At 41.3% G+C, this 13,449-nt stretch overlaps 1 protein-coding gene across 4 annotated transcripts in view; it reads right to left on the bottom strand.

The window, feature by feature from the left end:
- The window catches only part of SEMA5B (semaphorin 5B), a 257,508-nt gene that overhangs the window by 55,746 nt on the left and 188,313 nt on the right, over window positions 1–13,449 (bottom strand). For all 4 annotated transcript variants that reach the window (XM_056496469.1, XM_056496470.1, XM_056496467.1 and 1 more), the window contains exons 8-11: window positions 10,439–10,537; window positions 9,501–9,714; window positions 6,672–6,957; window positions 2,257–2,392 (exon numbers count right to left, since the gene is read on the bottom strand). In XM_056496469.1, the coding sequence (XP_056352444.1) occupies window positions 2,257–2,392; window positions 6,672–6,957; window positions 9,501–9,714; window positions 10,439–10,537 (735 nt within the window). The remainder of the gene's footprint in view (window positions 1–2,256; window positions 2,393–6,671; window positions 6,958–9,500; window positions 9,715–10,438; window positions 10,538–13,449) is intronic.

Genomic DNA, 13,449 nt, shown 5'->3' on the forward strand with positions numbered 1-13,449 from the left:
CTCCTACTATGTGCTGAAACGGGTTGTCAGGGATTTAGCACACGTTCACACAGTAAATATGGATTCCAGTGGCTGGTGTACTAAGCCTTACACAAGAGGTTGTGTGAACTAGAACACAGTTATGTTAATTCTCAAATAACCTACGAACATGGTCACTTTTTAATCAAAACGTCTTCCTGAACAGCCGGACAAAGGAAACATCAGTGGGTTTTTAATGTGCCCTCAGGTGGGTTTTAATGCCTTTTTTCTATTGCAATGGCTCTTTTTTTTAGTTCATGACTCATCCCACATTCTAAAGATTACATCCTTAGATCTCTCTCTTTTGTTGTATCCTATACTCCTGGTTCACACCACTGTCTTCCTTTGGATGCTTTTCTTCCCATTCACTTTCCCTTCTAGAGCATCACCTAAAAGGAGTCCCAGTGGCAGGAATGTCATTGTTGGTTTTGTTTTCTGTTCTCAGCATGTCACAGATAATTCTTTTGGTCTATTGGCAGCCCATGTGCTGATGCAGCATCCCTCTGGTTTGCTTTAATGTTGTTTTGCTCTAATTTCCTGATTATCTGTACTGTCCTGGTCCTCTGCATCCTTCAGTATTTCTCCCTCCTCTCTGAAAAGAAAAAAAACTTCTGGCATGCTTCCCTCATCTTTCTTTCTGAACACTGAGGCAAAAAAATTAATTTAATGTTTTTGCAATATCTGCCTCTTCTGTCACTAAATTACCCTTGTCATCTCCTTAAAGCTCCTCACTGACCTCTTGTTCCTTCTGTACTTGAAAAACATCTTAATCTCTTCTTGCAATCTTCCTTTTGTCTACCATATACCTCTTTTCCCTTTCCTTATTTTCCTCTCAACCTTTTCTTTCATCTTGCAATCTTTATACTCCACATTTTATCTGATGCTTTTCACTACTTGGAAATGTCTTCCAAAGTCCTTTACTGTTCCTTTCCAAAGTCCTTTACTATTCCTTCTGGGTTAGCCTAGCAAGGGACAGAAAGTTTTTGATTCTCAGTTTGCCTTAATATTCCCTTAAAATTAAAAAACAAAACAATCAAGAACAACAAAAACCTGTCTATGTTTGGCATGGCTGTACCTTCAGTGAGGCTTTGTTTCTTGGTTTTGAGTGCACCAAGCTGAGAGGTGATCAAGAGGCCAAACCTGTCCCCCTTGTATGGGCAGGAATCCTCAGTCAGGTGCCAAGAGAAATCAGGTTCCTCAGCAGGAAGACAAGGCTGTCCCTGCCTGCAGCAGGGACCTGTCTCCCATCTGCTCTTGCTGTGATTTCAGGCGACTGTAGATTTCTTTTTTGGAAGCTCCTTCACCAGTTTGAAGGCAGATGGCACTTGCAGGCAGCCTCAGCACATTTGCCATAATAAAGGAGAGCCAGATTCAGAAAATCAGGCTGAAAGAATTTGCCGTGGGGAAGCAAGGACAGGAAGACAAATCCATCTTCCCCAGGATTCCCCTGCTGGGAAGAGGCTGAGCTGTAAAATGGGCTCATGCTTTGGAAGACTCAGGTTTATCAGGGCTGTCCCACACATACTCTGCCCCACACTGACTGGATCTGCTGATAAAGCAATTGAAGCTGTTTTATAATTTTCAAAATTGCTTTAACTGATAGTCCTGGAAAGTTGCTAATTTATAAACTCAAAGGTTTTTAAAAGGAGTAGGAACCCCTGTGGCAATCCTTATGTGTCTCTTTCACCAGTTACTGTGGCAACATGTCCATGGCTTCTGGCTGAGCTACCACGTGTTAGAAAGTCATCCATCTTCCACTGGTAGCCTTAGAGGCCCTATCAAGTGATGGAAAATTCATCACTTCTTTACAGAGTCACAGTGGTTAATTATCTTTCTTGTTTAAAAATATAGGTTGTCTCCATTCTAGTTTGACTTTGTCCAGCTACAGCTTTCAGTCCTTCCCAGTTCTAGTAGGGATATGTCTTATGTCCTCTTGTGAGAATCACACCCTCACATGATATGTCACAGAGTACACATGCCAGTGATAAATGCAAAAAATATTTAAATTATCTCTTATTCTAAAAAACCCATAACATTCTTATTATTCTTTAAACCATTCAATTTTTGCCATGAATTCTCTGGCAAGGAGTTCCACAGGCTAAAACACTCATAAATGTGGAGAAATACAATTTATCTGTACTGTGGGTCTACCTGGAAAAATGAGTCCTACACAAATGAGCCCACTGAAGTAACAGAATATCAAAGGGACTGCAGTAAACTGAAGGGCAACAGTAGTACCTGGAAATTAGGGATGGGGTTTAACGTTGGCAGCCAGGCTGATCTTGGGTTTTCTTGGTAGCGGAAGGGGCCATTAAATGCCTGAGTAATGGCACTCAGATTGAAGGCACACACTGCTGAGGCAGCTATGCTGTTTCTGGAAAAGGGGAGGGAAAAAAAATCAATTTAATCATTAGAACATTGACATTTTCATCATAACAGACATCAAACTCCACTCAAATAAAATACATGTAAATTGCTAGGTAGATGTACAGTGATACCAATCTCACAGGGAGTAAAAATAAATAAATAAATAGTGTAAAATGCAGATGACTTGCGTGACAATTTTGAGAATGAATTTTAAGTTTGGTTTTAAAATGTCAGAGATTTAGGGGCCACAGAAGCAGTTCTGACAAGAAAGATGAATACAGTTTAATTTGCATGGATTATTTGTGTCTGGTTTTATTTTTATTTTTTAACGACCCATCTACCTTTATTGATTACAAACCAACAAATTTTTGATCTCTTGTTGTTTCTCAAGGTGAAATTCTCTTTCTACAGATTTCTGAAATCTTCAGCTATAAAATATATCACCTAATATTATATTTATATACATGCAGTGGAAGGGAAAAGGTGACAGTGACAAACCAGCTGGTTCTGACAGCAGCTCAGCATGCAAAAGGTCATGGTAATTCATGAAAACTTCTGTTTTCAATGACCACAGTTCACTTCTGTGTGCTCCCAGGTGGGAACAGGATCTGTCTGGGGCAGACTGTTCACCAAGCACACTCAGCCAGGAGAGGCACAGCACGGTGAGGGAAATGCTGCTGTGGGAAGGACTCTTTGGAAAGGAATGTGTTTTAAAGATACTGGGCTGCCCAGTCACACTGCACACAGATCAGTTGGCTTTGCTGTTCCATTTCAGTCCTGGAGAACCCATTTCTGCAGGGTCCTGAGCCAGCTCCTCTCCTCCTGCCTCAAGAGGGTTGGAGGGCACTTCCTAGATGGTGACCTCAACAAAACTGACCCAAGGGACATTTGATAAGTGATGATCTGAAATTCAAACATGCTCCCAGTTCTTCCCTTTCCTCACTCCTTTTTCTTTTTTTTTTTTTTTTAGGAAAACTGCAAGGTTTAGAGAAAAAGATATCAAAATAAAACTAAAAATAGGGCCAGCATGAGAGACTGATTTGTCATGGTGCCTTTTAAATACCCAAGCCCTGCTGTATGTATCTTTCTGCTAATTAAGGCAATTTGAATTCCCTGAAAAGAACACTTTTTTTTTTTTTTTTTTTAAACTAAACCAATAATTACACTCTCTTGCACACACAAAAAAAGCCTTTCTTCACCATTCTAGGCTGGAGAGCAGAAGAACAGATTCTTTCACAGCATATTTCTTCCTAGCAATACAACATCAGGAAGAACTTCCTGCTTTGCTTTCCTATTCTCTGCTCCCCCCTGCCCCTTGCATCCCCCAGAATGATGGAGTAGCTCACTTTGAACATGTCAAAGCAACGCCAGGCAAACCTTTCTCCACTTTTGTCTGAACACTGCTGATGCAGTGCATGCTCACAGACAGCAGCTCTTAAGACAAACCTAATGATGGATGACAACTAAATGCCTTGAGGCGCACACAGGAAAAAAAAAGACAATGAGGGAGAAAATGAAAAAGGAAAAGAAAGAATAAAATTCCACTAGTCTAATGAAAATACTCAGAAAAAAAAAAAAAAAGAACATTTTTAGGGCCCTGCTAAGGACTTCATAGTTTAGCCTTTTCTCTTTGCTGGAAAAGAGAAACGAAAGAGGTTTTCCATTAAATCTGTGGACCATTTTCTTTTCCATCTGTGGCCTGGCATATTTCCCATCCCTCCTTATGAAAAGTTTGATCCCAGTCTCAAGCCAGTGACATCAACTGGTGCAGCTGGCCCCAGTGTTTTGGCATGAAGTGCAATTTCCTTTATTCGCACCTCCTACCTCCTGTGACTAACTAGCTGGTTTAAAGAATGGGTTAAGTTCAAAGAGGTTTTAACATTGTCTCCATTACCTCCCAGAAAATTTTAATAAAAACATCTTAAATATTTCATAAGCAGCTTCCCCCAAAAGCTCTTTTTTCTACTGATTCAGCTGGTATAACATAACATGAAGCAATACATCTATACATGGGTAATACCACCACCAGTAATTCCCCTTTGTTATAAGATGACCCTAAATTCATTAAGCATGAACCTTTCAAAGTAAAAAGTACCTGTAAACAACAGCAACAGAAAAAATCATAGTTTTGTGTTTCATTGGCATTTTATCACAAAGAAACTCGGAATGGTGCATAAATTAACCCTCTTTGGTATGCAGATCTCATGCAGCATGATATAAGTCCCAGTGAAAGTTTAAAGAATAATTACTATTATTTCTCTAGTTGGATGACAAATTGGAACATTTTCTCTTTGAGCTTTTAAAAGAACACCATGTTGTAGACCCAGAATGCTATTTGATCTAACTTCAGCTGTTATCAATTACTAATTTCTTCAATTACACAAATGTTGCATATTATATTATCTTCAGAAGATATAAGAGAGATCTTACACCCTTGGTATACAAAGAATGCTCAAGTGTACCCAGAGGAGACAGGTAACACTTATCACATGTCATGTTAACCTTGGGAGATGGACACTGCAGAAGAGAACAGTTCCAGCCAGAGCTAGTCTATGTCTCCCCCTTGATTGTCCAAAAACATCACCAATTTGATAAATAAATACAATTATTAATAGTTTTCTCATTTTCAACTTCCATTCTTGGCTGGATGAATGGACAAATTGATAGATAAAACATTATCACTGCAGGCACAGAAGTCCTCTCCAACTGCAAAAACAAAAAAGGGTCAGCTCAAGTGCCCAAAGCTGTAGCCAGATTTCCTTTTAACGTTCAGGAAGTTTGGCTAATATCCTCTAAATGTTTTTAAATAATGACTCATGTGGCTTTCAATCTGAGGAGAGATCTTCCCTTAGTCCACAGTCTACAGAGCAGGTGCAGTGCTCAATCATGTTTAATTTTTCTAGTTGCTTTTCTGCTGGCTCACTTTTGGGTGACATTGGCAATCGTGGAACAGAAACAAAACATGGAAGAGGGATGAGGGTGGCCAAACACTCACCTATTTCTTGGAATTTACAGAGGGGGAAGAACATTCAGGCTCTGTTGACTCACAGTGAGGCCCAACAGCGCTTTAGCTCAAGAAGTTGGGGCTGATGCCTTGTGACTTTGAGGGCTGAAGTTCAAGCCCTGTCACAGCAGCAGGTGACACATTAAAACAGAAGGGTTCGTACTTCAGTGGGGCTTCACTGCTTTGGTTTTCTGTGGGCTCCCTGGGAACAGGCCCCTATTCATGCTGGACAGTACAGCAGTGCACACAAAAACCCCAAAGAAGCTGGCTGCCCAGCATGAGGAAGGCACTTAGAGCATTTGCCATATGGAGTAACTACTCAGATTTTCATTCTCTAGTTTACATTTAAGGCTAACACCCCCCTGGAGAACATGTATTATTGAAACTCAATACCATGCAGACTGGTTATAGCTTGAAACTTATCATCCTAGCCTTAGGCATCAGAGAAAAAGTTATTTGAGTTTTCCTGACTTAAAAATATACATTATAAGTTTTTTAATATATTTTTTAATTAACTCCTCTTCTCCTTTCTGCTTTCACAGCTATACTAAATCATTCCAATTACAAGTTTTTTCAATATCAAGCCAAGAAGAGGTGATTATGAAGTATCAGAAATCATACCTTCCCCTCAGAGTTCCAATGCTGCTTTTGATTTGTGGACCTCAAACAGTCTAGCAGAGGTAAAGCCCCCCCAGCCTTGGAAATGCTAAATGCCTTGTGCTCCTCATGACCTTGCTATTACAGTGTTGTTCCAATGCAATAGATGTTGTCTTCAATCTAGGCTGTTGTTATCCCATATGCCTTATTCTTCTCCTTCCAGCCCTTCTCTCCCATGTGTATGCACCTGTGGCTATTTCCTCCCCAACATCTCATGGGCTACCTCCAGTGTTCACACAATTGTGTTAGATTGTCCAGGCAATTAGCCTGGCTGGAAATTAATGTGTTTCTGTTGGGTCATTTTTAGACCATCTCTCTAAACTACACAAGTTGCACTGTCCCTACAAAAAGTCTGAAGTCTGTCAATACCCAGGTTGGTATCAAATTAAGTTACCCTAAAACTGCACAGTCACCTTTTATGGACTCCAGGAATCTGTGAACCATGGATTAAAAACACTGTCCTAGAGGCTATGCTGTCATGATGGATAACACAGACCTATCTATTCTTTCACATTTACCAAAGGATCTTTCAAAAATGATTGCTCAAACTGTCTAAGAAATCAATACATTGTCAGTCTCAGACTGCTGGGGATAGAGGAAGGGCAGGAGAGCCAGTGCAACTTACACATTAGTTGTGAAGACACCATAGATCAGATCTTGCTCTGGAAGGTAGAAGGTGCTCTGCAATTCATTGTAATAGAAAGGGATTTCTCCAGCACGTGAGCAGTTCAGTCTGGCCTTCATGAAAGTTGTCCATGTGTCCTCCAGCAAAAATCTCCCTCCAATATCATTTTTGCAAACCCTTGCCACACGAGAATACACTGTTTTCCCACAGTCATGTTCCACTGCATTCTCACGGAAGAAGAAGTAGGTGAACAAGCCGATGTCGTAGGCAGCAATAAAGTTAGGCTCTGAAAAACAAACATTTGAGGAGATTTATATAGGTTAGAAATCAATCCATGTCACTGACTTGCTCAATGCATTGCACTGCCACCTCCATTTATGCAGCCTGTCAAAGCTGGGACCACAGGGAGTTTGGAGTCAGCAGAGGACATAAAAACAGTAGATGGGAAAAATGATATATGAGGATATAGACCTAGTACCTTTTTCAGATTTTGGAAAGATCCCATTGTTTCTCCATTTTATTGGCAAGGCTGTTACTGATTTCAGTGAAAGCAGAGTTCAACACTTTGCATATGCACGACTATTCTCTGTACCTATACTCATTTTACAAGATAAAGCCTTCCCATTGGGCTGCTTCACCTATTCACTTTTGAAGTGGACCTTATGATGTGTTAAATATGCTGCATGCATCCGCCCAATTCCCCAGACAGCTGCACTGAAAACATTAAAGCTACTCTCCCAGCACTGTCACATCTGGCTTTTATCATGAAACCTTTCCAGTTTCTAGGCACAAAAGATTATCTTATGTCCATAAAATAAAACAATGCCAGAGACTGACAGTAGTGAAACGTGCTCTCCTTAATGCTTTTTCTCCTAAAATTTTCAGTATTATTTTCACAAGAATTGAAAATAACCTTGAGTTTAGTAGATTTAGTAATAAATATTTTAATTGGGGATATAAAAAAGCTTTAAAGCATATAGTCATTTATACTAAAAGTTTCTTTGTTAAAAGTTTGGCAAATGAATAATATTTGACCAATAAACCAACCAAATAAAACCACCTTCCCCAAATCTGTTGGTTTTATAGGGTGTTCTTGCAATGTTCATTTCTCAGTAGTCCTCAAAGGAAGAAGAAAAAAGGGAAGTACAGAATTCCTTTAAAGCTGCAGCCCAGGAGTCAAAGGAGAACAGAGAAAGGCAGGCCATTTCTGCTGCAAGGCAAATTTGGGAGGCAGATGATTGTACAGAGGGGAGGGCATTGCAAATCATCTCCTGTCAAACTTTCTCCTTCAAACTAACCGTGAGCCTTAAAGGGACCATTGTGATCCCCAGTCTGACCTTCTGTCTAACACAAACCAGAGAATTTCACCCTGTAATTCCACCATCAGATCCTGTAACTAACAGGAGATCACATCTTTCGAAGGAGATCTGATCTTAGTGGACGTCACCTGGCTTTACATCCATCACTTTCCTCAGTGACTTGTTCAAATGCCAAAGACTGACCCAGCTGCAACCTGTACTTCTTTTCCCATTTGACATTATCTGGTTTCAGCTTCCAGTCACAGGTTCTTGTCATGACTTGTCTGCTAGATTAAAGAACTTTATCCTTTCCAAAATCTTCTCTTGATGTAAGTACTTCCACATCATGAACAACACACCTTTATCTTCTTTACAGAAAGATAAATAAATTGAGTTCCTTAAGTCTCTCACTGTGAGGCAGGCTTTCCAAATTTCAAATCACTGAATGGCTCTTCTCTGAATCACCTTCAGGTTTTCTCGTTGAAAAGTGGCCAGAACAGGACAAAATTACTCTGATGTACCAATGCTGCACAAGATTGTAAATCCAAGAGTCACATTAGTTTTTCCAGTCACATACAAGAACTTCAGCTACTGTTTGTCTTCCTTAAACTCCCCTGTGTGTTCCAATGTGGCTTCCTTCTGAATCTTGCATTTATGCACAGACAAGAGGAACATTTCCAATGAGTGTATACGGGCTATGATTCTTCTTGGTCCTAATTCACAGTCTTTCCTGATGACATCCTTTTCCTTTCACTTCAGGTATCCATACTGACTTCAGTATGCCTGCAGAAGCCTAGTTCAGTCTTATTAAGCTCCAAAGAGTGCACAGTCCCACTGCTCTTATCTTTAATTGAAAGGTCCTGAAATCTAATAGAAAAATTTCAAATATCTGGTCAATTTACCTGGGTAAAAGGAGATAGGGGGAATACTGGGGTCTCCATCACTACAGTCTACTTAGACTAGAAGTGTTTTATCCCAGTTGGAAGGTGTGGACTCAGTGCAGGGATTTCTGGTTGAAATTCTATAGCTTGCTTGATGCAGGGTATTATCACACTGGGGTAAGAGCTGCTTTTAATAACTATAAATCCCTATCAGCATGGACTCACATGGAACATAATGTGCTGTGAAATTTTTGGAGTGATCTTGCACTGAAGCCATGCATCTTCAGCTGAGTCAGTGTAAGTAAAGAGCCTATCACTCTGCAGAACTGGGTCAACAATAGGATGTTTTATGTTGATTTTGATCTTCAAATCTTTGAGTGGTTTTCTTGTTAAAATAATGTATTTGGTCATCTCACAAGACCATATAGATGTTAAGTAGCCTGTAAGACCCACTTTCTATATTCAAAATCAACTTTTCTGAAATAATTCCAGGCTCTTTTAAAATGTCTCCTAAGCTGCATTGATTATTGCTCCGGAAGCCCTTCCCCATCATAACTCTGGATCTCAATACAAAAAGAGAGAAAGATTTATAAGCCTGTCAAGCTGACTTTAATACATCTCGTGCTCAGATGTGACCCACATGACTTTACCATTGAGCCATTTGGAGTTGTATTGTGCTGTCCTAAGTGGGGGAACATTTCCAAGGCTGCGGTAAATAGCAGGATCCCGTCCAGAAAAATCAATCACAGTTGCAGCATAGAGTTCTCCTCGTGATGTAATCACAGCTGTCGAGTTATGCCGAGGGTCGTACGGGCACCGAGCCACTCCATTAATTCTGTCAATGATTTTGCTGAGATTTCCTACCTGTATTTAAAAGGAGAGAGAAGAAAATTTAAAGAGCATCTGACTTTCTTAATGAAATAAAGAATTTGGTTTGCCCGTGAGTACCTATGAGCAAATCCTTGATTTTTAAAAATCAGGTAGCTAGGAGAATGTAATCTTAGTGATGACTGAAAATTGATTTTTACAGCCAACATTTTCCAATGTAAGAAGTTGTCTCGGAGCCTCACTGATCCTATTGCTTTGTACAAAAGGTGATTCCCCAGCCAATAAAGCCCAAGCCCTTGGTGTAATCAGGTGCTCCTGGTGCAAGCACAGGTTTTTAATCTTCTGTAGACACCTCCTGAATACATACCGCCTTAAAAAACATACAAATAAACATTTCTCTGTACCTGTTCCTGCCTCCCTTGAATCCAAAGGGAGTTTTGCCATTTATTTTAAAGAAACTTTAAAATGTTCAGCTCAGGCGGTACCCACAGCTAAGCTTGTCTATATTCCCCATTTTCAGTGCCACACCCAAGGTTTACATGAGCAGCATTTTGTCCAGACCAAACTTGCCCATAACATGAACTTTCCTTCCCAACTTCAGACACACTAATTGCCCCAAAGCAGCCCAAAGAAGAAAACCAACACAGTTTCAGTGAGCTACATTTAGAACATATTGTGTGCAGCAATGATAGCCTGCCAAATGACTTCCCCAGAGCATGTATCCAACCCTCTCCATCACTGTAAAAGAGGGAAAACAGACCTGTCGACTGGAACACACCGGTGAAAAGGCATTGGTACCACAGGTAAAAACCTTCTTGCCATAAACAATCAGCACTCGGACATAGTTCTGGCACTCTTCCTATAGGGACACAAGACAGAGACAAAGGGTTTTTGAAAATTTTAGGACAGTAAAAAAATACCTGTATTGCAGCAGGAATGCACCTTCCTTAGCTCTAACTTGGGCTGAGGCTTGCTGCCTCAAGCAGTGCACAGCTGTAGGGAGCCAGAAGTCTACGTGAGCAAGCCAAATTTGCTGTTTTTTTCTCTAAATGTAGCCCTTCACAGATGTGGGATAGGATTTTATCCATCAGGTCAATTTTGTCACAGTTACAAGTGTCTCTTTCTGTGCTCTGCTTAGATTGGAGGAGAAATTCTCCCTCTTTCCACGATGGTACTTCTGACCTATTTTCCCAGTAATGCTGCAGCTTTCAAAACATTAGCCAGACACGAACTCCAGTGAAGGACAGCAGGTCTGTCTGCACTATAATTCAAACCAATGCCAGCAGGAAAACAGCAGGAACTTTTCTTTAATAGACCAGGCTGGTCAAAGAATCTAATGCTTCAACAGGCTGTTACTTCCTGCCTCCCAGAGGATTGTGTGCTCAGGATTTTCCATGGTAGAAGGAGTTTCTCTTTCAGGCCAGGCCAATAGAAACAGCAAGTTCCCAGTCCCAGTTGCTTGACCACTTGCTGGTACCAATAGGCAGCTCCCTCCAGATGCCAGTTCCCATAGGTGTGGGGGTCCTGCTGTCCCACACTGTGCTGGGGTGGCAGCACAAGGCTGCAGTTGTTGTTTTGTTAAGAAAATCACCTTCATGTTATTAGAGAGAGACACGGTCTCTGTTTCTCCCTACAGCCTCATATCCAGAGATCTGTGGAGTGGAGATCAGGCAAACTGAGCATCTCCTGGAGGAGGCCACATAAGGCAGGAACTTTCTCACAATACACATAGGAAAAGGGAGGTGGGGGATTCGTCTGCAATTCCAGGGGCAATGCAAGAGGCTGCAGAGCCACCTGCCCCAAGGGTCACCCAAAGAGCCCCAGTGAGCCACGTGCACCAGCCTGCCTGCCCTGGGCCCTGGGCCACCTCAGAGGAGAGGACATGAGCAATGACTGGCACCCACTGGACTCCAAGGGAAGAAAGTCTATTATATTATACCATAAACAGAAAAGGAAACTTGTTAAAAAATAGCAACCTCAGCTGGGTTAACCAGGCTGCTTTTCTTTCTTCCCTCTAATAGATCATCATTTGCCACTAAGTTGAGCCTACAGCTGCAGACACCAATTCTCCCTCCTGTAAGCAGCAATCATTCAGCAAGCTCCTATCTCACAGTACTCCATGCTGTTGATCATTTCCCTGAAGACTTCATTTGCAAGACTCAGCAGTGTAAGAACACCCCCTATCCTCTGGAAAGGAAGGGGCTTGCTCAGCTGAATTGCACATGATCTTATTTCATTTGCTGTACAGAAAGGATTCAAACCTGCCAGTGTTAGCCACAGATGGCAACTGCATGGACATGGTATGTGATCCTCACTTTTGAATGGCACAGACTGCACTCCAGAACCAACCCAGGAGCACTTGCCCAGCCTGGAGAGAGGATACTGAGAGCCACAGAGCACATGCTGCCAGTCTCGAGGGACAGCAGGAATCAAATACCTAATGTCCAGCACCCAAAAATGAGAGCTTAGATTCATAGCTGGGTCAAACCTTTTTATTTCAGAATCAGACCAGTCACTGTGACTGTGCATCAATCTATCAAACAGGACCTTGAGAAGCACTGTCCCACCTGCTGTGTGCTGAGAATAGTGGTCTCATTGCTTCCTTTAAAAAGACAAAGGGCTTGCCAGCCTCTCTGCTCTCCCGTGTCATTGCTGCATGGTGCTGGAGCCCTGTCAGTTCCTTCCTGCCCTAGAGATGTCTGCATTTCATGACTGGGTTAGGTAATTCCTCTTTCTGTAGAGTACAGTTATTCAATCCCACATAATTTCAGGACCACTATATATTTGACTGCAAAGTACTAAAAATTCTTGAACGAATGCTGTTAAAAAAAAGTATTAGGTCGTCTTCCAACATAGTGTTGTTTTTAGAATATGATTGATTTGCCATCTAACCTAGAATGCAGTTCTGTACTCAAATTTCACACAATAAGAGAGTACCCACCTGCTCCCCCTCCACTGCCACCATTCTCTGCTTTGTGCAAGGTCTGAGCACAGCTTCTGACCTAAAACAGCTAAGACCAGTTATGTTGCTGGACCCTTTCCTGCCTAGCTACTAAAATATATTCCTTACTAAAGCCCTGTCCAGCAAAAATCTAAAATCCTAATTTGGATAATTCTTTTTATTTGCACAGAGCTCTATTACAGATTAACAAACTTCAATTTCTATAAAAATCTTCCCAGCTGATAAGATAGCACACAAAAAGAATTTCAGTGGAAGGCCATGTGCTGCAGTCTATTGGCAGTGATGAATCTGTTGCACACTTTTACTCCATTTTCACTGCTTAAAAATAATGCTGCTAGGTGTGGGCCATGTGCACCTGTAGTTGTTCCTATGAGTTAACTGAGCAGGCATTTGCCCTAGACCTGCCTTACTGATGATGGTAGCACCACTCCATGTTCCTGGAGGAAGAACAATGATAATATGCACATTTCATGGTCTCAAAGCAATTTAGACAGTTAAAGTAATGCTCTGAAACAGACACACATTGTCTGCACTGCTATCTCAGCTGGGGGAATAGAAACAATGCTGAACTTGCTGTGCTGACACACTGGGTTAGAGGACACACACAAAGGTCCAACTACCAGACCATATTTCCAACCTTCCTGGCCCAAAGCAGAATACAGTGCTCACCATGTGGTTCTTATTGCTGTACCTATGGCCATTCACCTCAGTCTATGAAGCTTCCAGCAAAAGCAAAGAAACAAAGCCACTTAAATGCTCCAGTTTGCAGAATTTTTCTCAAGACAGGGAGATTTAATTAGATCCTCTTA

This window comes from Oenanthe melanoleuca, chromosome 7 (genome assembly GCF_029582105.1).
Source record: "Oenanthe melanoleuca isolate GR-GAL-2019-014 chromosome 7, OMel1.0, whole genome shotgun sequence".
NCBI classification, from domain to species: Eukaryota; Metazoa; Chordata; class Aves; order Passeriformes; family Muscicapidae; genus Oenanthe; species Oenanthe melanoleuca.